Source organism: Aspergillus heteromorphus, assembly GCF_003184545.1.
Source record: "Aspergillus heteromorphus CBS 117.55 chromosome Unknown BO70scaffold_22, whole genome shotgun sequence".
NCBI lineage: Eukaryota > Fungi > Ascomycota > Eurotiomycetes > Eurotiales > Aspergillaceae > Aspergillus > Aspergillus heteromorphus.
In genome coordinates, this window is record NW_020290427.1 from 350,675 (window position 1) to 371,755 (window position 21,081).

The window sequence follows — 21,081 nt, forward strand, 5'->3', positions numbered from 1 at the left end:
AGAAATCGGTCTGCAATTAAAAAACAGCAACTACAGAGGACATGCACCTCGTGTACTAAATATTGTCCTAAAGACCACGCTTGATCCAGATTGGTCTAAACTATCCTGTCTCATGATCCCATCGTGTACATTAACTCTGAACTCGATGAGGGGATAGTGAAGTGGATGGACACGCAGTCTATTCTATTATTGCCAGATATTTAGAAACACGACAGATACTCAACAAATCAGCATCGCGTCATTGAGCCACTCCTCCCTCCCGCAACGCCCAGCGCACTAGCGCCGCGATATCACTCGTGACAGTAGCTGTGCGAGGAATCTCATGGCCGCCTCCATGATTGTACATTCTCCGTTTCGCAGGGTCGCAGGCCTGCGACAACTGGATGCCGGCAGAAGAGCGCGGGTCCTTGCCTCCATATATATGCACCGTCGGGATATTGATCAGAACGTCCGAGGGCTTGATCTCAGCTCGGACATCAGCCTCGGGCTCACTGTACACATTGCCTGCGCCCCAGCGAGCCGCGCCCTGTGACAGAATCGCGGAAGCATCTGCCTGTGCGGCGAGGGCCTTCCGCGTCACGATATCCTTCTCCCAAACCTGCGGGGCAATCTCGTATCCCACCTTCTCCATAATGTGTATCGGGACTCCAGCGCAGATGAAGATGGCGGCTTTGAATGGTAGCGGACGGTCCGGTTCCTCAAACAGGTCCATCAGAGCGGCAGTTGATCCCAGGGCGCATCCCTGCGAGAACATCATGAGAGCATCGTAGGGGCCATTGGTTTGCAGGTAATTCTTGAGCCAGTTGCGACTGGTCAGGACTTCTTCGATTGCGTCGTTTTCCCAGAAGGAATAGAAAGGAGGCGGGTAGAACAGATCAACCCCGGGAGCGGGCGTCGACTCATAGATTCCGTCGACGAATTCGAATTTGATGTTTAGATCGGATAGTCGCGATCGTATCGACGCTGGAGGGGCATCTAGGTCAGCCCTCTGGATTGAAGCAACAACCGATCCGATCACTAACTTGTCTGCGACTCGAAGATGGCGGCACTGGTGCCTTTCCCATGAAGGCAGAGGATCCTCATCCTGACTGATCTTTTGTGCGGATGGGATAGTCGGAGATGGGAGGTCAGGAGGAAGATGAAGATGCAAGGAGGGGCACCTCCCCGGTAGTCGCCCCCACTGCCGGCGCAAATGTCGGCGACATAAGCAAGCCTCGACAGCACGTGTCACCGTCCATGCCGGCGGAGTTCGGGGTATCTCGACCTGCGTTGTTCACGGCCATAATACATGTATCTATACAATAATGGCAGTGCTCCAAACTGCCCTCAACAGTATCTATATTCTAGATCCGATCCACTGCGGGGCATGAATGCGTTAGGACCGGACTGTGTGACACGACCATGCACTAACAATGGGAAAGGCAGAACAGAGGGGCAGCCTTTGCAGGGCCGTAAGGCAAAGGCTGGTGGCCATCTTGTACACAGTATAGTTGAATCTCGTAAAGAGGCAGATGCAGGTTGGCCAGTAAGGAGTTTATCCACGGTTCTGACCGCTATGCGTTCGATACATTCGGAAATCGGTGGCTTGAAGAACAGAAACAGGTTTCCTTCACTAAGAGGTAGCCGCTTAAGAATTTATCAGTCAGTTTGGTAGATCCTGGGACCTCTGCAAGGCAATAGTGACGGTCTTTCAGTAGATCCCGGTCTTGTATTTCTCCGCTGGATGTTATGCAATCTTCATATTCTTGTACGCATAAGTAAGAGCATGTCAGTGACAACTCATGACAAGGATGAATATGGCAGATGCCCGGAAATGAATACCGTACTTGGCTATTGCACAGATTCAAGCTGCAATGGCTCCTGTATTGCAACAAGTTGTTTTCACCAAGAGTCGGAACTCCAGTGCAATGAGATGGCACATCCACCAATCAGTAGCCGCCCCGCACTCCGCGGCCAAAAATTCTCCAGCGGAACTCGCGAAGCTGCCGCAACCGTCCTCTCATAGCATTGACACTCAACTTGACCAACCCACTCCTCTACAACCGCAAGTCGCAAATTATTCGCATCATCATGGTCGGCCCTACTGCCTCTCTCTCCCCCCTGGTCCGCGCCGACGGCTCAGCCTCCTACCAGTGTCCCTCCACGGGATCCAACATTCTCGGATCCGTCAACGCGCCTGTCGAGCTCCCCGGACGCCGTGACGCCCTGAAGCCGGAGGATGCCACCGTGGAAGTGTTCGTCAAGCCGGGAACTGCCCCCGCTAGTGTGGGTGAGCGCTATGTGGAGGGCATCATCCGAGGGGTTGTTGGAAGATTGATCTTGGGGAGAGAACGGGGCTACCAGCGTCGCGGCGTCGTGATTACGCTCGCCATTGTCGGCGGTGAAAACGTCAGCAGAGGAGACTCGGTGAGTACTTGTTGCTGTTTGGATAACGGCGTTCTGCGTGGAAAGGCTAACGTGGTCTGACTAGTATCTAACTCTCCTGCCCGCCCTCCTCCATACCGCACTTTTGGCTTTGCTGTCAGCCTCCGTCCCCCTGTCCATGACTTTTTCCGCGACCGTCTTATCTGTCGACGCTGCTGGAAAAATCACCCGCGAGCCATCCGCAGAGGACGCCGCCGCTGCGAAGTCCCTTCACGTCCTCGCATTCTCGTCTAAGGGTCATCTCCTGTTGAACGAGAGCCAAGGGGCTTTCGACTTCGACACCTGGGAAAGGGTTCGCGAGCGCGCGTCGGCGATCTGTCACGGAACCTCTGTGGGCGAGGATGGAGACGTTGCCATGGTTGAGAGTGCAGATGGCCAGCCTTTGGAGGGCACTATCCGGGAGACTGTTGAAGACCAGGTCCACCGGGATTACTCCTGGAAGATCGACGCTGCGTGATCACTCCCTGTACATCACGACACAATCTCTAGTCGTGACGCACGGCTACGTCCCGAGCGCTCAGTGGTGCTCACAGCCGTCCGTCGTGGCTATCTCCGGGCGGCTTTCACGGTGTACTACCTATGCCGCCACCTCGGCATTTTGGGAGGTCTCGAAAGTACCAACCCGGCCCAGATACTGTTGGTGTGCACGGGACTTTCTTGGCGCGCGTAGGATGATGGTTCTACGGCATTCCACTGGCGGATACGACGGATAACATGGGAAGGATCTCATCTCCAAATCCCAAGCCAATGACTGGTCCAGGGCAAGGGACGTGCGCGATGGGAGTCGACATCTCAGACGAGCTCCTGACGGAGACATTCCGGCGTTAAGGTCGGCGTCCAGTAAACCACATGGGGTATGGGGCACTATAGCGGATAGGATATTAATAGACGTGACTTGTTAGGGAGAAATGCATGTGGTGTCGGATAGGATCATGGATCCCGTCATATAAACAGGGAACAATTGCGCGGATTCCGTACTTTGTCTTCACTTCGTAGTCGGCAGTTGCCAGTTCGCGCCCGCAGTTCTCGTCCCTGATCGCAATCCTATTCATGCATCAATAAGGGGATGGAGGATTGACAAGATCACCGCGGCCTGGAGGAAAGTAGCGCCCCCTTACACATGGCTCAATGGTGTGGAAAGTGGGCACTGCCGCACTGGAAGTGTACGGATGCTCCGTAATGATACGTGCCTGTCGTGACGTGACAAGCCTCCATCTGGCGGCATCTGCAGGATGAAGAATGTGGGCGACTAGCCGGCCAGTCGGTAAATCTGAGTCCCCTTTTTGGAGGCAGGCAGGCATTCCTGTGCAGCGATCCTGTCCATCCCATCCATTTTATCCATCCTATCCATCCTGTCCATCCTGTCCATCCTCCCAAGTCCATGCGTCCCCACCCCCCATTGATCCTCTGCGGTGATATTGATCCTCCATCCACGGGGTGTGTGTGGTGCGGAGTTAGCAACCGCGCCGTCTGAGGGGGCCCTCCACACAGTCCACTCTCGATGACGGTCGCTGGCTCGGTGGAAGCCTATCGAAGGACCGTCCAGCCAATGGTGACGCCGGGGCCGTCCGCCTAACCCCGATACATCCGAATTCGGCTTGCGGCCCGTTCTCAATCCCCCGGCGTTTTTCCCTTCCGTCCCCATCCATGATCAATCATCAATCATCAATCATCATTGACATCCACGCTCCCTTTTCCTGTTCCCCCCCCCCCCTCCCCCCTCTCACGGAGCCAAGAGAGCCAACCACATCCTGCATTGCACCGGTTGCTCGCTCCATCTCATTAATCATCATCTATATATTTGCCCATGGCGTCCTCCCCGCCCTCTCCTGCCTCCGTGAACCCTTCATCCGAGTCGCCGCCCTCTGCTTCACCATCATCTGCGCCGCCCTCCGCAGCCCCACCGCTATCAGATTGTCCGGCTCGCCCTCCTCCTCCCCTTCGCTCGGCCACCGTGGGAGCGTCGCTCCTCCGCGATTATGCCTCGCACATAGATCCTTCCCAGCCCACCACCGAGATTCGCGGGTGTGCTCCCTCTCCCAGCCCCTCCGACACGCAGTCTCCCCGGGGGGCCGCCGCTGTCCCACCCACGCCGCCTCCCTCCAACCGGCCGCTTCGTCAGACAGCCTCCCTGACGGGCCACCAACGGAACGCCTTATCCAGCGACTCGATCCCTCGCCAGACTCTCCTCAAGGCCCTCGCGTCGCGCCCGTCTATGTGCAGCCAAAACCCTAACATGCCGCTGGCGGCCTCGCTGAGGCTGTTCAACCCGAGCTCCAGTTCCCCCGATGAAACAGAGCGTCGCTCGAGCAGCGCCTCGTCGCAGATGCTGTCCGCGGCCCTCTCCAATATCCAACTAGGCACGTATCTCGACCGCGCGCCCGCCACGGCACGGCTGATCATGCAATCCCCATGCTTCTTCCATCAGCGGTTCGACGATGCGGTAAATATCCAGAAGGTCCTCGAGGAAATCGCGGATGATGAATGGCTGTCACATTCCCGGCTGGTCCAAACTGCGACCGGTGTCCGCGAAGTGTCGAAGCAATTACAGCGGCGCCCCATCAAGCGCGCGGTCAAAACGGTCATGATTGTCACCAAGGCGCGCGACAACAGTCTGGTGCATCTCACCCGGGAACTGGCGGAATGGCTCCTCTCCACCCCTCGCTACGGGAATGAAGTCGGCGTCAATGTCTACGTTGATGCCAAGCTCCGAAACTCGAAGCGGTTCGACGCACAAGGACTCCTGGGGAAAGACCCCCGGTTCGCCGACATGCTACACTACTGGACGCCCGATCTGTGCTGGACGGCGCCCGAGAAATTCGACCTGGTCTTGACCCTCGGGGGCGACGGAACGGTGCTTTTCACTTCGTGGCTTTTCCAACGCATCGTCCCGCCCGTCCTCTGCTTCTCCCTAGGCAGTCTGGGGTTCCTGACCAACTTCGAGTTCGAGAGCTACAAGTCCCACTTGAACGCGGTGATGGGCGATGTGGGGATGCGGGTGAATCTGCGGATGCGGTTCACCTGTACGGTGTTCCGCAAAGACCGGAGCAAGGGCGCCGAAGCGGGCGCCGTCGAGGAAGGCGAGCAGTTCGAGGTTTTGAACGAATTGGTCATCGATCGAGGGCCGTCGCCTTATGTCTCCAATCTGGAATTATATGCCGACAACGACCTCCTCACCGTGGTCCAAGCGGACGGATGCATCTTCTCTACTCCCACAGGTATGTGGCTTATACCGACCGATTGAATTTAATTACCGACTGACACGTGCGCCAGGTTCCACGGCATACTCCCTCTCCGCCGGCGGGTCTTTAATCCACCCCTCCATCCCGGGGATTCTCCTCACCCCGATCTGTCCCCATACCCTGTCCTTCCGCCCCATGGTCCTCTCCGACACTCTCCTGCTTCGCATTGCTGTCCCGCATGGGTCTCGTTCAACCGCGTACTGCTCGTTCGACGGGAAGGGTCGCGTGGAACTGCGGCAAGGCGACTACGTGACCGTTGAGGCGAGTCAATACCCGTTCCCGACCGTGGTCGCCGGCAGCGGGGAGTGGTTCCAGAGCGTGCAGCGCGCGCTGCGATGGAACACGCGCGGCGCGGTTCAAAAAAGCTGGCATAGCGGCTCCGACGCCGGCCTCGAGCCGACGGAGGAGGACGAGGTCGGGGAATGGGACATCGATACTGATGCCGGGCTCGCCGGGACAGACAGCGGTCTAGGGCCCAGCGAGGACGGCGACACGGGGTCCATCAGTCCGCTGAAGCGGCAGATGAGCATGTTCAGCACGTAGTCGCCCTTCATTCACCATTCACCATTTATTACTTTGTTCTTCTCTTGCTTCTTTCGGCCTGTTTAACTTGGGGGTCCGGCGCACTGGATTGGCGCAGGGCACACGCTACACTTTGCTTCAGGGAGCGTCGGGTTTGGATAAGCGATGCCTGATAGACCTGGGATATTCTCTAGACAAGGCTACATCTATTTCGATTTCGGGTGGGGGAGGGGGGGGTTTGGCCCGTGATGCTGGCATTTGACGGGTTGGGTTGAAGCTTATATAGCTACTTATTATAGCTGGTGATAGAATAGATACTGGATGGGATGGGATGGTATGGTATTATCATGACTGTCGGTAGTATATCATACCATGTCCATCCACCCTTCCTCGCTCCGAAGTCTATCAATCGCCCCTATCCCTCTTCATATCCTCCATCACTCTATAACCCCTCTCCTTCCATTTCATTTAACGTTTCCAAATTGTTGTTTTCACCTTACCAATCACAACACTCGCTCAACACCTGCGCCAACTCCTCGAGATACTTCTTGTCCACCTCATCGAAACCCTCCGGCTCCGCGCAGTCCACGTCGATGATCGCGACCGTCTATCCCCCACAGTAAAAAAAAAGAAACACATTAGCCAACTGACAAACACTTCCCAACTCTCATCCCCACCACCAAAAAGAAAGATCATGATCACATCACTCTCATCCCCAGTACCCGAAGGAAAGAAAATTATCACACACTCACCTCCCCATTAAACAGAATCGGAACGACAATCTCACTCCGACTACTCGCATCACAAGAAATATGGCCAGGGAACTTCTCGACGTCGGGCACGAGCAGTGTCTCGCGGTTCTGCGCCGCGGTGCCGCACACGCCGCGTCCGAAGCGGATTTCTTGGCAGGCGGGACGGCCTTGGAAGGGGCCGAGGAGGAGGTTGGGTTTGCTGGCGCTGTCGGTGCTGGATGTGCTGGATGTGGTGGTGGTGGTGGTGCTGGGACGGGGGAACTTGTCCTGGCGGATGTAGAAGCCAGCCCAGTTTACGGAGGCGGAGGGCGCGGGGAGGGAGGCGTAGGCGTGCCAGAGGAGGGAGGCGATGTTGGAGAAGTTGCTTTTGTTTAATTATGATGGGTAAATGTATCAGAGAGGTGGGGGGAGGGGGGGAGGGGGCGATGTACCTGACCTGTTGATGAGGGATGGGGGAGTTAGCTACTATCTATCTATCTATCTAGCTAGCATGGGGAATGAAAGGGAGGAAATACCCAGTTCCGCTGTCCATAGCACAAGCCCTGAGCTTGTTCAATCAGCTGGGTATAGACTTCTGCTTTATCGCCATTGGCGGAGGCGAAGTAGGAGGAGTCTGCGTGAGGCTTTTTTTTTTTCGCGGTTAGTGTGGAGTTCGGAATGCGCTCGGCTGACTGCAGAGGGGAGAGGTTTGAAAGTGGGGGGAGATAAGGGAATCGCGGTACCATGGTGAGAATGCGCTGTTGCTCAGCTGGGCTGGGGTGAAGCAATTGATGTGGTGGAGGGGAGGAAACCGACAGGGGAGAGTGGTGGTGGTGGGAGATGATGCTGGCGATGACGCGAAGGCGCGAAGCGATGGGATAAAAAAAAGTGGGGGTTGCGGGGAAGCGGAACCAATGATTATCATCTGTGTATACGGTATGGCTTGTCAGGGTCCATTACTTTCATTACCTATCTACTGATGGCATGATATCTATACCTATCTTTGTCTATCAATTTTGACGATAATGGGTGACTACTTACTACTACTCACTCGTTGTCTGGCGGTGGGGTGCATCGCATGCAACTACTCTTTAGGGCAAGCCGATAAGCAGAGGCAGCCTGAGGTTGACGGCCGGCTAAGGTTAGCAGCAAACTATCTCCCCGGACAATGAATCCTCTCCCTCTTCCTTCCTCTCCCTCTCTCTCCAGGCACGCGTCCTCGTCTTGACTGTCGGCTCAGCTCACCATGCATTCCCTCATTCTCACCCTGTCTCTCTTCCTCCTCTCCGCTCTAGCCAGGGACATCGTCTTCCCTCCCATCGCAGCAATCCCCAATCCCTCAACCCAGTACCCTCTGGGCCATGAAAGCACTATTGACATCACTACCGGCAGCCAATTCTCCGGCCTGACCACCTTTGCGAACCTCCCCTACGTTAATTGCTTCATTGAAGATGACTCCCCGTTGAACAGCTACGACATTGCCTTCATCGGTGCTCCTTTTGACACAGTATACCCCCTTCCCCTCGTCCCCTCAGCCTATATACCATGCCCCTAACAAAGACAGGCCGTCACCGGACGTCCCGGCGCGCGCTTCGGCCCCAAAGGCATCCGCCTCGGCTCGCGGCGTCTGGGCGGATGGAGCGTCTACACGGGCGAGAATGTGCTGGCCAGCTGGGCCAAGGTGATCGACTGCGGCGATGCACCGCTCACCTGGCTGGACAACACTGTTGCGTTGAAGCAGCTGGATCTAGCTCACAAGGTATGTCTCTCGCTCAGCTACATCAGCGCAGACAAGACTAAGCGTAAAAGGTCGTCTCCTCCCGTCGAGCCAACGCCACCGATCGAGGCCAGTTCCCGCGCATCATTACTCTCGGCGGAGACCATACCACGACTTTGTCGGCGTTGAGGTCGACGTATGAGAAATGGGGGCCCGTTTCGGTGATTCATTTTGATAGTCATATTGGTATTTTCTCACGCTAAAGGTTGAGGATATGGAAAGAGCGCTAATCAGGGGACTCGCAGATACATGGGATCCAGAAGTGCTCGGTACGTACACCCTTCTTTCACACACATCCATCCACTACACCCAACACCTCCTTCGAGATAATAACTAACACAACGCAGGCGGCGGAATCTCGCACTACGCGTACGCCTCTCCCCATCCATCCCATCCCCACCCCAAACAAACAAAACCAACTCACAAACCAACCCATTAACCAACCCAGCGGCGTCAACCACGGCACATTCCTCCATCTCGCCCACGAAGAAGTATCTCTCCTCCCACCACCCCCTCCTTCTCTTCCCAACCTACAAACTAACCCAAAACAACAGGGCCTAATCCACAACACCTCCATCCACGTCGGCATCCGCGCCCCCTGGAGCGCGCAAAAGGCGACATCCGCAACGACCTGCGCTGCGGATTCGAGATTATCACCGCCCGCGACATCGACCGCATCGGCATCTCCGGCATCATAGACCAGATCAAGGCCCGGGTGGGCGAGAGTAACGTCTATATTTCGATTGATATCGATGTCCTGGATCCGGCGTTTGCGCCTGGTACGTATCCTCTTCTCCTTTCCCACCCCACATTTATCCTCGTGCATTGTATTCTTCTTTTTTTCTCTTCCCTATTCAAACCAGAATAGACGGGGAGTGGGGACATGCTGTATCGTATATCCCGGACATGACATGATATTATGTCTGAGGAATTTATGGTGGGATGTTGAAGTTGAAGGTGACGTTTGCTAACCATGTGTTTTTTTAACATGAAAGCAACCGGCACCGCCGAACCAGGCGGCTTCTCGACGCGCGAGCTGCTGAGCATCGTGGATGGATTGAGAGGATTACCCGTCGTCGGGGCCGACGTGGTCGAGGTGGCGCCTGTCTACGATAGCGTGGGGGAGACGACGACGCTGGCGGCGGCGGAAGTGGCGAATTCGTTGGTTGGGTTGATGGTTGCGAGGGCGGTGGGGGATGGTATCACTGAGTGAGTGAGTATTGAGTATGAGGATCTAGGGCTGAGTATGAGTATGAGGACTGAGTATTGACTATGAGTATTAGGACTAGGACTGGTGATGATCTGCAGGTGGATTTTATTAGTAGTATGGTAGATGGACGATAATACGGTGTGGTGTAGCTGGGATGCATGGATGGATGATATTATGATTTATGGTGGAACTTGTCAGTTGTCATGGACGGACGGATGGTGGTGTACGGATGGGGAGCAGCTAGATGGCGTTCTAAATGAGTGTACGAAGTATCAGATTAATGTGAAACAATAAAGTATCGATCATCATCATCATCATAAAGATAAGTAGCAGATCGTGCTTAGATTACGTTACCTTACCTATCTATATCTATCCCCTTTTCTCGATTAATCCCATCCCTCCCTTCTCCCCATTCCTATTCCCATATTCCTCCCCCTCCCCATCAACCCCCACAAACATCCCCTCACTCACACCGAAACACATCTTCCCACCCCCAGTAATATCCCCACCCCCGGGCCCCGTAAAATGCTTCCGACCCGTAACGACCCACGTCCCCAGACTAATCAGCCCGATAACGCCAATCGCAGCAGAGGTATAGTTCATGGAGTCTTTGGTGACGGGGTAGGTGCTGGGGAGGTTGAAGGTGATGGAGGCGAAGAGCAAGAACAGCAGGCCGAGGACGTTCAGCATGATGGATGTCCCCGGGGGGAGGGAGAATGAGCCCGTCAGGGTGCGGTGATGGTTCGTTATATATCCGAGGAGGCGGGAGGAGAGGGCCATTGCGTAGGAGAGGTCTGTGGGTTGGGGTGTTAGGTTGGTGGTGATGGAGGGGTGGTGATGGAGGGGTGGTGAGGGGGGTTTTGTGAGGGGGGAGGGGGTGTGGATAGGGGTATGGGTAGAGGTAGGGTCATGGGTAGGGGTAAAAAGGCTTGAAGAACGTACAGAATCCCTCGGTAGAGATGGCAATGACGGTCTCAAATCCAGTAGAAGTACCAAAGTCAATCGCGTCTAGGGCTAACTGGACGACCAAGGTGAGGATGATGGCGTTGACGGGAACCTGGCGTTTCTTGTCAACCTTCGCGAGGAACTGGCTGAAAGGGAGGCCGTTGTCGCGGGCGAAGGCATAAACGCAGCGGGACCCCTCCGCCAGGATGTTATTTCCAGCCACGATGACGATGACGGCGATCATGCTGGCGAGGATGCAGGCGGCGGCTTTGCTGCCGGTGGAGTCATAGAAGATCTGGATGACGGGGACACCGGTGGCGGAGTCGGCGGTGGCAGTGATGTCTCCGATGCAGAAGCAGAGCACGAGGAGGAAGGCAAAGCCGGTGATGGCGCCGAGGACGACGGAGAGGATGATGGCTTGAGGGGCTTGTTTGGAGGCAGATTTCATCTCCTCCGTCATGTGGGCCGGGGCGTCGTAGCAGCACATGCCAAAGCAGGCTTGCAGGATGCCGATGATGGCGGCCATGGCGCGGTCCCAGCCGGTGAAGTTCTGGAAGTCGACGAATACGAAGGACGCGGATTGTTTGTGGTCGTTTGTGGCGAGCAGCACGACGACGGTGATGAGGAAGGAGCCGATGTTCCAGATCAGGATGAACCGGGCGATGCGGTTCAGCAGGTGGGGGCCCCAGATATTGATGCCGGCGGCAAGGATAGCCACCAGGTAGGCGACGAGGACGGTTTGCCACCGTTGGATCTCGTAGGACGGGAAGACGAGGTTGGCCATTCCGAGCACGAATTGCGCGGCAATGGAGTTGTTGGTTGCGCCCATTGCGAGAAGACCTGGCTGCGTGAGTGGTGTGTGAGGGACATGGTGGAAGACCACAGCGCGAACAGGGGAACTCCCCGCCTGGTCTTCCGGGAAGATTACCGATAGTCAACAGGACCTACCGATTAACATGAACCAGCCTGTGATGTAGGATAGCTCGCGGGCGAAACGTGGGGGTGCCAGGGCCGCCACCCAGCTGTATTGGCCTCCGGCCACCGGGTACATGGAACACATTTCGGCCATGGGGATGGCCACGGCAAGGGTGAGGAGGCTGACGCCAATGAAGCTGAATACCATGACAGGTGGACCGCCGGAGGTGACTCCGACGGTGAAGACGCCCGCGAGAGCAGTCCACCTAGATAGGGTTAGCTGTGTGCTAATGTTGGAAGAGACGGACGAGACATACGATGTGACCACACTGAAGCTGAATCCAATCATACCCAGGAGACCGAAGGACCGTTTGAGCTCTGCAGGAGTCAGCGCGCTCTTTGGGGACAGTAGTTCACATACCCTGCTCATAGCCCAGATGTTCCAGCCGAACATCTTCGCCAGCCGTAGAGGGGCCGACGGGCTGAATCTCGTCTTCAGAGATCGTCATTATTGAAATGTAGGTGAGTAGATTGGAGACGAGTCACTTGACTCATTAAACCTGCCATGGGTATTTATTGGCATCAATGGCAGGTAACTTCCATAAGGGCTGTCGAGCCAAGGCGTTTGATATCAGGGCGATAAGATAAGTGAGTGAGGGTTGCCGGATCGAGAAGGTCTGCGCGATGGCCGGTGGAGCCCAGGAGACGAGCGAGGATCTTTGCCCGTCATGAAGATGTGTCATCGTGCCCTGGTTCAGTCGGGATGATAAGCTTATCAGGGTATCCGGATGGGAGTGCTGGTGAATAATCCCTTGGAGAGATGTGACTGTGGTGGTGGTTGTTCGGGAGAAAGAAGACCGGAGGAGAGGGAGAAAGAAAGAAGAAACCGGCCAGGGACCAGCCCCGCCATGTGACTTCGGCCCTCTCCCTCAGGCTCTCTTCAGGCTCTCTTCAGGCTCTTCTCTTGCTTCTCTTGATTGTTCCTCATCTCTTCGGTTGATAACTCTCACTCATCCGAGGGCCATGTCCCAAGCCCACCAGCCAGCGGGAACTTGAGGGTCACACATGGTCAGACCTGGAATTGGAAACTGAAACGTCTAGACAGATGACAGCCTGGATGTTAAGTGAGTTTGCAACCCATTATTCCAAGGTGATGAGAGAGTAATGAACCGTCCCACCCAGATTCTCGATCCGATGCCCGTCCCCGCAATATATATCTACCCATCCAGAAGATACACACCCCACCAAGCAGAAAAGAAACCACGACATCTTAACTACATACAACCCACTATATCCTCTAAGTCCAAACAAGCCTCCTCCGCCAAACATCCTCCATCGCTATACGCAATACGACAGACACCATGGAAATAACCACCCTCTCCCCTGAATCCGTCGTCCATCCCCACAATCCCCCTTAGCGGCCGTCCCGAATACGCAAATACGACGGCATCCGACTGGCCCAAAGTATACCCGGTGGATAGTGCCATAGTTTCATCCACAGGCACCCGCGAAGCGAACACTCGATACGAAGTATAGCTGCTGGATACGACGTCCTTAGACTACTGTTCTCGATTATGGCAACCGACATAGCCCATTATTTCCGCTATAAATGCAACCAACTCCCGGTCTAACCTGACCCCAACAACTATCATCACCCATTCATCCATCCATTCAATCGTCCAAACAACCATCTATTTATCCATCCATCCACTCAACTAAACAACAAAAACAACCACAACAAAACCAAGCATGCACTCCCCACCCACCAAAACATGCCTCATAACTGGCGGCGCCAGCGGCCTAGGCAAAGCCATCGCAACCCGATTCTTCACCGCAGGCATGAACGTAATCATCTGCGACATCAACGAATCACGGCTCCAACAGACCTCTCTCGACCTCGCCGGCCCCACCGGCAGTCCTCGCCTGAAGACCATCAAAACCGACATCACGGGCGCCAGCGAAGTACAGACCCTATTCGAGACGATCACCGCGGAGTTCCACCACCTCGACATCCTAGTCAACAACGCGGGGATCATGGACCGGTTCGACCCCGTCGGCGATCTCGACGAGGGCCTATGGGACAAAGTGCTGGCGGTGAACCTGACCGCGCCGTTTCTGCTAAGCAAACTCGCCGTGAAGAGCATGTTGGGCAGGGAGGTGGTCGACGGGTGCATTTTGAATATTGTATCCACGGCGGGGAAGGCGGGATTTCTTGCTGGTTTGCGTTCCTTTCCCTTTCCCTCCTCCCTTTCATATTTCTCTCCAGGATGACGTATAATATGTTATGTACACCCTGGTAATCGAGGACCGTAAACTGATGATTGATGTATACAGGCGCAGCCTACACAGCCAGCAAACACGGCCTGGTCGGCCTCACCAAGAACACGGCGTCGTTCTACGGCGCGAAAGGCATCCGGTGCAATGCGCTGATGATGGGCGGGATGATGACGAATATCACGGATGCGTTCACGGCGGATACCAACCTCGAGGGGCGGGACAAGATGATGCAGTTCCTGGGGGCCGCGAAGGCGCCACTGGTTGATGTCGACCAGGTGGCCGAGCTGTGTTTCTCCGTGGCGTGTGGGCCCGGGTCCAGGCTGCTGAATGGGACGTGTATTCCGGTTGATCATGGGTTGGCGGGGTTATTGGGGTGAGCGGTCCGGATTCCTGGCTTAATTAATATTTCGCTGTTGCTTTCGTTGTATATACTTCTGCCTTGGGCTTATAAGTGATGGATGGGTTGGATGTGACTGGTTTATATGATGGTGTAGTGTAGTATAGGATTGCCTCCAGTGCAGTACAGAATAGACATGTCACGGCAGTGCGGAGGTGAAGCACTACTTACTTACTTATTTATATATTACCTTGACATCAAGAAAATATATCCCCCCCCAACCCCTCCTCATTGGCGTGATGAAATGTAATCATTGTGCATTGTGCATTGTGCCTATCTACGTGTTCTACCTGTATATATATATATATAGCCCATTTCACCTGTGTACAGTAGCGACGTGTAGTATTCTACCCAAGCTATCTAGACCCGTTGAATTTTGATTCTGATATTCATGTTGATGTTGATGGACATAAGTACTACTAGTTCATAGTTTAGTAATAAGAAGTAGTATGACAAATGAACATTACGAGGTTCGATTTAGTTTATTGGTATTCTGTTTCTATTTCCATTTCTAGGTGGGTACTAGGAAGGGCAGAGGAGAAGAGATGAGATGAAATGATGTTGGAGATATCTATTTACTTATCTGCCTATCTGCCTACCTACCTACCTATTTAAAATTATATATAGGACGGCGAGGTAAGTGCCTTATCTATATCTATTCATTCTCGCCCCTGCGCTGTAGTCATGTAGTCAATATCCTTGCAGCCAGAATTAGCAGTCTATATCCACACTAGACAGGAATACTATTTCCTATCTCCTATCCCACGGCACAGCGCACATACAACACACATCCCTTCCAGCACACAGATATTTATCACACCTCTACAATACCGTGAGTGGGTGTGGGTGTTATTTCCACCGAACCATCCCGCACGTGCGTGCACAGGGTTACATACTGTTCAGGCGTGGCTGAGACAATCGTGGCTGAGACAATCAGACAAAAAAAAAACTGACTCACCTCCTCACCGTGTTGGACTCGACTTGCAGTGAGGGAAGTCAAGTCAAGTCGAGGCGAGACGAGCCGAGACGCCATTTCGCGGACGGGAAGTGGTTATTGAAATGAGACTTTGTGGCTGTCTGAAGCGGGATTGGCGGATTGATGTGGATATACCTAGGAATGAGTGTGGCCAGGTGTTGGTAGTCATTTATAGTCCCTAGGCTGGATGGAGCGTGGTGGTTGGAAGGGCAATGGACACCGCGGCCTGCGGGGTGGTGCGAGTGCGAGTCTCAATGGGCGTTCTGGAATCATCAATATATCACCAAGTATAGCTGGTGACAGCTACACCAACACCAACACCCAAAGCAAAAGAAAGACAAGTGATCGGCTTTAGCACGGTCCTGCGCTAGCCGGCTGCTCGAGCCTGCATCTATCCCACGCCACGCCGCACCGCATTCCTTGGCTTCGAGTCGACTCGGCTAGAACTGGACCGATTCCAAGCGCAGCCAGCGGCACACAGATGATTATGAGCGCCAGACGAATGATTGGCCGTAGATAGGTGGCCGAGGATACCCAAGAAGCAGGGCTCATGGCTGTTGAAAATATCACCTCCAGTCTAGATGCCATCTGATGCCGGTATATCACATTTAATCTACCGGACCCGAAATTTGGTGATGGAACGAAACGAGACTCATGCAGTGTCGATCCAGACTTGCCACGCACGGCCAGACCGATCCGATTGAGCCAGGCCAGTGAGGAATTTAGCCTATACGGATATCCACCATACTCCGCCTCCACGTTCCAGCCTCAAAATGACTCAAAATAGATGAGCGAGGTCCAGAGCCGGCCTGGGTGCACATTGCATTCCCGGCTGCACGCGCACAGACGCGGCCCTGGCAGCTCTGATGGCGGCTCCTGCAGCCACGGTTGGATGCCACTGTGCCGGTGCGTGGATGGGTGGTGGAGCGGTCTTTCCAACAGATGTATCCTGGGAGAGTTCAGTCACACGTCGCATCATTCGCGCAGGAGGGCTGGCCCGCGCGCGCGAATGTGCCGTAGCTGTAGGTAGCTGTAACCAGTCGTCGGGGTGCATTTCCGAGCCGTGGCAGGAACGAAACCGACTACGGCTGAATTGGCAGCGCGAAGTCTATATCGGAGGACAGATCCAGAGTACAGACAGGGTGGACGATGTAGCACGGGATCCGGTGTCTTGGATGCGATGCGCACACTGCCTGCATAGCCTCGCTCTAGTTAGCTGCTAAAATTCGGACAAGGCACCAGAGGGCCAGAGAGTGGGAGGGAGGTGTGACGGGGAGCGAGTGATGGTGGGAAGGGAAGCACACACCGAGTCGGTTTTGCAGGGGTTGTTCCAGTCACAGTGGGTGATGGCACTGATGGCGTTGGTGACGCGTGATTGATTTTGCGTCCGAGTCATCACCAGTCCATCCGTAAATGGGCTGCTCGTTCGAGGTCCGCCGGCTAATCAGCTCGAGTCGATCTCCCGGAGTCAACGTTGCATCTGACGAAGCCCCCCTCCCAGGCTGCGAGATGTCTTTCGTCAGGGTCATGTCCGATCTATCTATGCTGGTGCCTGCGCCTGCGCCTACGCCTGGCGGAGAGGCTTTATCCGCCCGGGCGGATCCAGCTTCCACGATCCGGCGTAACTGGGAGAGTGTTGGGTGGAAGATGGTCAGAGGCGACGGGGGAATTCCGAGGGCGCGTTTCATGGTTCCTGGTTCCCGTTTGCCCGTCCGGGATGGCAGATAACATCCCCGCATCCACCGACGTCGATGGCCTCATGTGGAATTGAGATCCCACCATGACGATTGGATAGCTGGAGGAGAATAGGAACGGGCCCAAGCAGGCGCCAGTAACCAGGGTGAGAGGGTGTGGGAGAGTGTGATGGAGGGGAGTCTAAGCATGTCGTCTGATCGCCCCTCGCCCGCTGGATGACGCTGCCACCCTCACCTTCCTGATACTGACTGGCACTATTTCTGAATTCGCCGACGTTGGACCGGGATAGCAGCCATCCCACCCTCCACGATGCCTTCCTCCCTCCTGGCCTGGATCGGTCGAAACTCTCCGCTGAAAGGATGAAGGATGCAAAAAAAAAAAAGGTCCAGCCCTAGTGCGCGCCTCTCCACACTGTTTCGCGATGGATGGTCAAGGCTCCGTATCACCGGCGGCGCTGCAGATCGACGGTGCGTACAGCGTCGGCGGGGTGTCGCGATGACTCGCAGCTGGCCTCCCCCACCACCAGCAGCTAGTGTTGCCTACCCCTCCTGCCGTCCATCCATCCACAGCCCATCGCCCAGAGGGCCCGGCGGGCAAGTCGCAGCGATCACCCGTGGCTTTGTCGGCTCCCTTCTCATTGTGTAGTCCGCCTGTTATTATTATTATTATTGTTATTGTTATTATTGTTATTGTTGTTGTTGATGATGGGATTGTTGCTCGCGAGGGTAACCGGGCAGGTCACGCGAGTTTCCCGCGTGTGGTTGCAACCAACAGGTTTCATCCATCGGCTGAACAGGGGCATCAGGCGGGAGTTCCTGGCCGGGAGAATATAAACTGTCCGTTGACCATCGGAGAGGGCGCAGGATTTCTTTGTTGCTTTGGACGTCGCACAAGAGCCCGGAGAATCCATCTGAGATCAGCACTTTACCTTTGCTGGTCATCATCCCTGCTTACCACCTCTGGGTTACTTCCACTACACCTAAATACGTCCTATACATACTTACATACTTACATACCTCGTACTCCCTCCTTGACGGAGACCTGCTGCACGGTGTCGTCGTGCCCTTCTCTCCCATCCAACTGATTGCCAAGATCGTCCCTCCCATCCACCCCCCGGCATCGTGGCGTGACCAGCGGTTTTGTTATCAATGCGACTCCCGCAATTCCTCACGACGCTTAGCATTCTTCCCCCCTCCATCAAGCCTTACTAGTATCATTCCTCTTCCTCCGTTCCGCCCACTTCCACCCGGTTATCTCTCTCCGACTCGACTCGTCCAGCCGCCTGATCCGAGGGAATAACATGCGTCATTGGACGCAAGCAGGGCTGGAAGACTACTAGCCGGATCACTCACTCCTAGTGCCCGTCGGTTCCTCAGGAACCAATCACTCTTTCCTTCCCACTGCGCGAACAGACCGTTGTCCGTGCGGACCCCAGAGGCTGGAGATAGCGGCTGTTGGAGCAGCGGTTGTATGTGAGTGGATGGATCTCTTTTCTTGCCTCTCTTTTGCGTTTGGACTATCGCCTCCGATCGGCCTGGGAGGTTCTATTCATGTTGTGTTCAGCCCCTGTGAAGACTGCCGACTGCAGACTGCAGACTGCAGAGCAGCGGAGTGGAGTGGAGCCGGCTGGCGGTATCCATACCGTACCGTACCCGCCGGCCCCTCCCCTCCTTCCCGGCTTCCCCTAATCCCTTGGTTCCCGCGCCTCCCGCCATGACGCCATGGGGTTCGTTTGTGACCGTTTTGGGTTTCCCCGCAAGCTGACGATCCAGTCTTGAACTTTCCCAGATTTGTTGACGTGGGCTGGAGACATCGTTTCAGGGGGGCCTGGTTTTCAGATCAGCAACGGCAGCAGAAAGCATAGAAATCAGAAACAAGAAACAAAAACAGAAACAGAAACACAAAAGTCACGGACAGACACCGATCACACGGAGCGGAAAGGAAAGGGGACCTTGTTGCATGACTGGGTCGTGTACCTGTCAGGGAAAAGTCATCCGGGGGTGCCTGAAATTGGAATCCCGTCGGCCCATCACCCTGATCCACTCAGACTAAACAACAGTAAAGGGTGAGTGACCGAGAAGAAAGATTATTTAACACAAAAAAAAAAAAAAGGGAAAATAAAAAGCAGCCCCTCATCCCGATGGCTGCCTCTCCGCCCTCACCCTCGCCTTCATCCTCGTCGTCGGCCTCACTTTCGTCGCCTTCCCTCTATCCCTCGTCGTACAGTTCATGTCATTCCCCGCCGTTGCTGAGCAGTAAGTCTGCCTCTTTCTTTCCCCAGCCAACCATCGTCCTCGCCCCGATGCATTCCTGCTGCCTCCCCCACTCCCGGCCGGCAGATCACCCTCTCTGATTGGCCCTGCCTGCATTTTCCCTACATTTCATCTTCGTTGGCTTCGTTGTTTCGGGCTCGGTTGCTGGCACTCGGCGGCGGCCTCGTCCTCCCCACCTGACACGTGTGGCACTGGACCCGGGCTCTGCGCATTCCCAATGATGCCTGCTGATCGCGTGTTCTCCCTAGCCAATCTCTCCTCCTCGTCGTGGTCTCCGTCCTATCAGCCCTCCAGCTTTTGTGCCCGAGACCAGTTGGAAAGTCTCATTGCCAGACACGGTCACCCCACCCGAGTCTCGCTGTCATCCCTCCAGGAATTGACGGCCACCTCGTCGGCATATAACCCTCCCTCCCCGCCCTCGCCGCTCTCCGACTCCACCGATTCTTTGGAAACCCTGACGCCCTCGCGACCGACCTCCTCTCGGCCGATCCCCATCCCCAAACCATCGCACATCTCCCCCGATAGAGACCTCCCTGTCACTCCGCTGACAGGACGTTTCGACAAGGGCTACTACTTCGCCCACCGGGACCAGACCCTGGAGAAACACCGAGACAAAGACAGACCGACTCACCGGCAGGGTGCTCGACACGGGCATCGCCCTCATCTTTCCTCCAGAATGCGTTCCGATAGCTCAACCTTTTACCCGCCCGTCGCCTCTCCCTCCATGTCTCCAGCTGGCCGTCCTGCGTCGCCCCAGCCGACTCGGGCTCGGCCTCAAAACAACAAACCCACCACCTTCCAGCTGGGGAGCCTGCCCCGGTTCCATCCGGCAGTCTACCAGTCTGGCGGCAGCTCTCCATCGCAACCCTCTTCCCCACGCCAGTCCCGACAGATCGGGTTCCGCCCGTCTAGTTCCCGCGACAATGCATGGCAGTATCGGGAGTTAGTGGAAGGGACCACCCTGTCGAAGACCCCCTCTGGTACCCTGTCCCCGAGTCCCTCCGCCCCGCGGCTTGATCCTCTCCTCAGCCCGGGACCGGTGACTCCCCTGATGCTCGAAGAGGCCGGTGGATACCTGGCCTCGGGCACCTCCAACTCGTCGGACTTTTCTCGAGACCTCTCCCACTCCGGGCCGGCCCCGGATCTGGTGGACTGCCTCATTGCTCGCGAAACCGAGCGAACCCGACAGACAACAAGGAAGGGTCTGAAGGGCTTTTAGTCCAGGGGTACAGATGCTGCATACTCAACACGAATGTGTGGAGTGCAGTCACCGAAGTCCGAGTGACTCACCACCTTACTTTCCACTCAGAACTGGCAGCGCCAGCTCTGTCGAGCAGCCCCTGGTCTGTAAGGCATCACAAGTCCATCATGACCAGGCTCCTCTGCGACATCTTGCTTCGCTTCTTTGTCTTCCTTCATCTTTTTCGAAAACCAGTCTACTATGTATTATGAAATCATGCAACTATACCCCACACCGCCAGATCCTGGCCTCACTCACCACTGTCCCTTATCCCTCGTGGTTGTGTTATTTGTCCATTCATCTCCCGGGTCTTTTTTCTTCCTTCTCTTCTCTTCCTCTCTGTTTTCACGGACATTTTTCCTCTTCGGTTCTGTTTTCATCGATGGATATTCTTCTCTCTTCGCGTCTTCCTAGACTGTGTTATGTTATTCCGGGCATCGGCATCCACCCGCCACGG

General features: G+C 55.3%; 9 protein-coding genes across 9 annotated transcripts; 5 read left to right on the forward strand and 4 right to left on the reverse strand.

The window, feature by feature from the left end:
• Positions 1-157: 157 nt before the first annotated feature.
• Positions 158-1,144, reverse strand: BO70DRAFT_364175 (putative EF-hand calcium-binding domain protein). Its single transcript, XM_025543747.1, has 2 exons — positions 1,023-1,144; positions 158-963 (listed from the first exon to the last, which is right to left on the reverse strand). Exons 1-2 carry the CDS (start codon positions 1,081-1,083, stop codon positions 239-241), a joined length of 786 nt encoding a protein of 261 aa, XP_025397230.1. The 5' UTR covers positions 1,084-1,144; the 3' UTR covers positions 158-238.
• Positions 1,145-2,007: 863 nt separating this feature from the next.
• Positions 2,008-3,355, forward strand: BO70DRAFT_319199 (putative exosome complex subunit Rrp46). Its single transcript, XM_025540433.1, has 2 exons — positions 2,008-2,406; positions 2,471-3,355. Exons 1-2 carry the CDS (start codon positions 2,071-2,073, stop codon positions 2,879-2,881), a joined length of 747 nt encoding a protein of 248 aa, XP_025397231.1. The 5' UTR covers positions 2,008-2,070; the 3' UTR covers positions 2,882-3,355.
• Positions 3,356-4,225: 870 nt separating this feature from the next.
• On the forward strand, positions 4,226-6,418 carry BO70DRAFT_364178 (putative NAD+ kinase Utr1). Its single transcript, XM_025543748.1, has 2 exons — positions 4,226-5,642; positions 5,698-6,418. Exons 1-2 carry the CDS (start codon positions 4,232-4,234, stop codon positions 6,207-6,209), a joined length of 1,923 nt encoding a protein of 640 aa, XP_025397232.1. The 5' UTR covers positions 4,226-4,231; the 3' UTR covers positions 6,210-6,418.
• Positions 6,419-6,500: 82 nt separating this feature from the next.
• On the reverse strand, positions 6,501-7,746 carry BO70DRAFT_319203 (GAF domain-containing protein). The gene is made up of 4 exons (XM_025540434.1): positions 7,663-7,746; positions 7,453-7,563; positions 6,941-7,306; positions 6,501-6,795 (listed from the first exon to the last, which is right to left on the reverse strand). Exons 1-4 carry the CDS (start codon positions 7,663-7,665, stop codon positions 6,685-6,687), a joined length of 591 nt encoding a protein of 196 aa, XP_025397233.1. The 5' UTR covers positions 7,666-7,746; the 3' UTR covers positions 6,501-6,684.
• A 356-nt stretch (positions 7,747-8,102) lies between these two features.
• Positions 8,103-9,983, forward strand: BO70DRAFT_431088 (agmatinase). The gene is made up of 9 exons (XM_025548212.1): positions 8,103-8,426; positions 8,484-8,678; positions 8,729-8,882; positions 8,942-8,965; positions 9,044-9,065; positions 9,145-9,187; positions 9,251-9,277; positions 9,346-9,475; positions 9,692-9,983. The coding sequence occupies exons 1-9, from the start codon at positions 8,166-8,168 to the stop codon at positions 9,907-9,909; spliced, it is 1,074 nt and encodes a 357-aa protein (XP_025397234.1). The 5' UTR covers positions 8,103-8,165; the 3' UTR covers positions 9,910-9,983.
• A 163-nt stretch (positions 9,984-10,146) lies between these two features.
• Positions 10,147-12,275, reverse strand: BO70DRAFT_431089 (putative GABA permease; the record flags this gene model as incomplete). The annotated part of the gene is made up of 6 exons (XM_025548213.1): positions 10,147-10,158; positions 10,378-10,700; positions 10,849-11,691; positions 11,800-12,032; positions 12,084-12,144; positions 12,188-12,275. The coding sequence occupies 6 exons, from the start codon at positions 12,273-12,275 to the stop codon at positions 10,147-10,149; spliced, it is 1,560 nt and encodes a 519-aa protein (XP_025397235.1).
• A 1,147-nt stretch (positions 12,276-13,422) lies between these two features.
• On the forward strand, positions 13,423-14,444 carry BO70DRAFT_340894 (SDR family NAD(P)-dependent oxidoreductase). The gene is made up of 2 exons (XM_025541310.1): positions 13,423-13,984; positions 14,101-14,444. Exons 1-2 carry the CDS (start codon positions 13,516-13,518, stop codon positions 14,418-14,420), a joined length of 789 nt encoding a protein of 262 aa, XP_025397236.1. The 5' UTR covers positions 13,423-13,515; the 3' UTR covers positions 14,421-14,444.
• Positions 14,445-16,553: 2,109 nt separating this feature from the next.
• BO70DRAFT_101588 (uncharacterized protein) lies at positions 16,554-17,316 on the reverse strand. Its single transcript, XM_025537795.1, has 2 exons — positions 16,723-17,316; positions 16,554-16,609 (listed from the first exon to the last, which is right to left on the reverse strand). The coding sequence occupies exon 1, from the start codon at positions 17,153-17,155 to the stop codon at positions 16,751-16,753; it is 405 nt and encodes a 134-aa protein (XP_025397237.1). The 5' UTR covers positions 17,156-17,316; the 3' UTR covers positions 16,554-16,609; positions 16,723-16,750.
• Positions 17,317-19,655: 2,339 nt separating this feature from the next.
• BO70DRAFT_259649 (uncharacterized protein) lies at positions 19,656-20,603 on the forward strand (the record flags this gene model as incomplete). Its single annotated transcript, XM_025538900.1, has 1 exon — positions 19,656-20,603. A coding segment is annotated over one exon (948 nt), but the record flags the coding sequence as incomplete, so codon positions are not given.
• Positions 20,604-21,081: the final 478 nt, after the last annotated feature.

Bases quoted from the DNA above. Each gene is read 5' to 3' on its own strand.
- BO70DRAFT_364175 (XM_025543747.1), bottom strand. From the start codon at position 1,083: ATGAGGATCCTCTGCCTTCATGGGAAAGGCACCAGTGCCGCCATCTTC. The intron at 964-1,022 runs GTTAGTGATCGG...ATGCCCCTCCAG, and splicing joins CATCTTCGAGTCGCAGACAA to CGTCGATACGATCGCGACTA.
- BO70DRAFT_319203 (XM_025540434.1), bottom strand. The intron at 7,307-7,452 runs TTTCCTCCCTTT...TAATTAAACAAA, and splicing joins ATGGACAGCGGAACTGGGTA to AGCAACTTCTCCAACATCGC. The intron at 6,796-6,940 runs GTGAGTGTGTGA...TGTGGGGGATAG, and splicing joins CGATTCTGTTTAATGGGGAG to ACGGTCGCGATCATCGACGT.
- BO70DRAFT_340894 (XM_025541310.1), top strand. From the start codon at position 13,516: ATGCACTCCCCACCCACCAAAACATGCCTCATAACTGGCGGCGCCAGC. The intron at 13,985-14,100 runs GTTTGCGTTCCT...TGATGTATACAG, and splicing joins GAAGGCGGGATTTCTTGCTG to GCGCAGCCTACACAGCCAGC.
- BO70DRAFT_101588 (XM_025537795.1), bottom strand. From the start codon at position 17,155: ATGCGGGGATGTTATCTGCCATCCCGGACGGGCAAACGGGAACCAGGA.
- BO70DRAFT_431088 (XM_025548212.1), top strand. From the start codon at position 8,166: ATGCATTCCCTCATTCTCACCCTGTCTCTCTTCCTCCTCTCCGCTCTA. The intron at 8,966-9,043 runs GTACGTACACCC...AACACAACGCAG, and splicing joins ATGGGATCCAGAAGTGCTCG to GCGGCGGAATCTCGCACTAC. The intron at 9,278-9,345 runs GTCGGCATCCGC...TGCGGATTCGAG, and splicing joins TCCACAACACCTCCATCCAC to ATTATCACCGCCCGCGACAT.
- BO70DRAFT_319199 (XM_025540433.1), top strand. From the start codon at position 2,071: ATGGTCGGCCCTACTGCCTCTCTCTCCCCCCTGGTCCGCGCCGACGGC. The intron at 2,407-2,470 runs GTGAGTACTTGT...TGGTCTGACTAG, and splicing joins ACGTCAGCAGAGGAGACTCG to TATCTAACTCTCCTGCCCGC.
- BO70DRAFT_364178 (XM_025543748.1), top strand. From the start codon at position 4,232: ATGGCGTCCTCCCCGCCCTCTCCTGCCTCCGTGAACCCTTCATCCGAG. The intron at 5,643-5,697 runs GTATGTGGCTTA...CACGTGCGCCAG, and splicing joins CATCTTCTCTACTCCCACAG to GTTCCACGGCATACTCCCTC.